The sequence below is a fragment of the Heterodontus francisci genome, chromosome 8 (genome assembly GCF_036365525.1).
Source record: "Heterodontus francisci isolate sHetFra1 chromosome 8, sHetFra1.hap1, whole genome shotgun sequence".
Taxonomy (NCBI): domain Eukaryota; kingdom Metazoa; phylum Chordata; class Chondrichthyes; order Heterodontiformes; family Heterodontidae; genus Heterodontus; species Heterodontus francisci.
This window is the reverse complement of record NC_090378.1, coordinates 83,891,106-83,892,796: the sequence shown is the minus strand read 5'-3', so window position 1 is coordinate 83,892,796 and position 1,691 is coordinate 83,891,106. Positions and strand designations below refer to the sequence as shown.

Sequence of the window (1,691 nt, the reverse complement as noted above, 5' to 3'; positions counted from 1 at the left end):
GCTGTTAGTAACGATGAGACTGGTGTTGTTAATGGTGATGCTTTTTCGGCAGATGATGTGCATTTGAAAATTCAGCCCTCTCCCCAAATATAGAGAACCGAGTGCGCACGCGTGGCTCCTGGAGCACTTTCTCTCCAGCTCGGAAGATCTGAGTGTGGAAGCTGAGGCTCCCTGGACCCTCTCACCCACATTGAGGGACCCCTGCACCATGAGCAACTTTTCCAACACTTCAACCTGTTGTGAGGGAGCCTTGAGCGGGAACATCTCCTTGGCAGTCGCCTATGCCTTGCTGGCCATTTCTGGCAGCTTTGGCAACCTGCTGGTCATTTACCTGGTTTACTCAGTCAGGAAACTCCGCAACACCAGCAACGCCTTCATCGTGAATGTGTGTGCCGCCGACCTGCTGGTCTGCACCCTCTGGATGCCCCAGGAAACGGTGGCCCTGACTCAGTCGCCGGGCCTCGCTGCCTCCACCGGCTACCAGACCTTCACCGGAGGATTGCTCTTCCTCGGGCTGATCGTCTCGCTTTTTTCTCACTCGCTCATCGCTCTCAATCGTTACGCTTTGATCACCAAGGTACCGGCTGCTTACCGCAACATCTACCGGAGGAGGAACGCGGCGGGGATGATCGCCACCTCCTGGGTGCTGGGCGCTCTCTTGCTGTTGCCCTGGTTAACGGGACAGGTTCGCACTCACCGGCATCACGGAGGCTGTGCCCATCTCCGACTCTTAGTCCTCGCCCTCTCCGACGGCTGTTTAACCCGGCTCAGCCCCTACACCGGCTCAGTCACGGCCAGTACCATCCTGGCTCAGACCGCGGTGCTTCTCTATTCTTACTTTAAAATATTCCGCAAGGTTCAGGTCAGTGTTAAAAGGGTCAGTGTCCTGAACTTCCAGCTCATCAACAACCTGTCCTACCCATTCGCCAGAAAGGACAAGAAGTTGCGTTTCTATGTCTCCTTTGTCCTGTGTGTCTTCATCCTGACCACCGAGCCTTTCCTATGGGTCATCCTCTTTGGACTCTTTGAGCCTGTCCCCAACCTCTTGTACAATGTCTCCTGGCTCCTGTTCTCTCTGCTCTTTGTCGTTAGCCCCTATTTGTACACCCGCAAGAACGAGGAATTCAAGAAATCGCTGCGATCTGTCATCAGGGTTGAGTTTTCCAGGGCGTCGGTCGGTGTCGAACCGGTGATACAAGTAGTCTCCCGGTGAGCCCCTCCGTCCAGATCCAGAGGTGACTTCAAACTCGGAGCTGCTTCACAGAAATTACAGCGGATCCGCTAACACTGCGGAAATGTGTCATCAGATGTCGGACTGAAGCCACTGGACTTTAAAAAATCCATTTATTCTCTGAAATCAAGTGTTCAAGGAAATATAATCGTGCTTTTGTATCGAGTCTGCCCTGCTAATCAGCTAGGTGTGACTCTGCTTGTATATCTATGGATGTGTGTATATGTATGTGTGCATTTATGTACGTGTGTGCATGCTGTGCTTTATGTAGAACAGTATTAGCATTTAGTGAAACACATCAGGCGAAGACTATATTAGTCCCTTGTAATGTGCTGATTCTTATGCATCAATTTGACCATATTCCCAGAGTAGGCCAAGTCATTTTATATACATTTTATAAGCAATAGCCCTTCCCTGCTATTGTACTTATATATAGACAGGACGGAGAGTTGCACAGATA

The 1,691-nt window shown here is 50.9% G+C and overlaps 1 protein-coding gene across 1 annotated transcript; it reads left to right on the top strand.

The window, feature by feature from the left end:
* Nucleotides 1–208: 208 nt before the first annotated feature.
* On the top strand, nucleotides 209–1,213 carry gpr88 (G protein-coupled receptor 88). Its single transcript, XM_068036484.1, has one exon. The coding sequence runs from the start codon at nucleotides 209–211 to the stop codon at nucleotides 1,211–1,213; it is 1,005 nt and encodes a 334-aa protein (XP_067892585.1).
* Nucleotides 1,214–1,691: the final 478 nt, after the last annotated feature.

Coding starts and splice junctions, on each gene's coding strand:
- gpr88 (XM_068036484.1), top strand. CDS start 209: ATGAGCAACTTTTCCAACACTTCAACCTGTTGTGAGGGAGCCTTGAGC.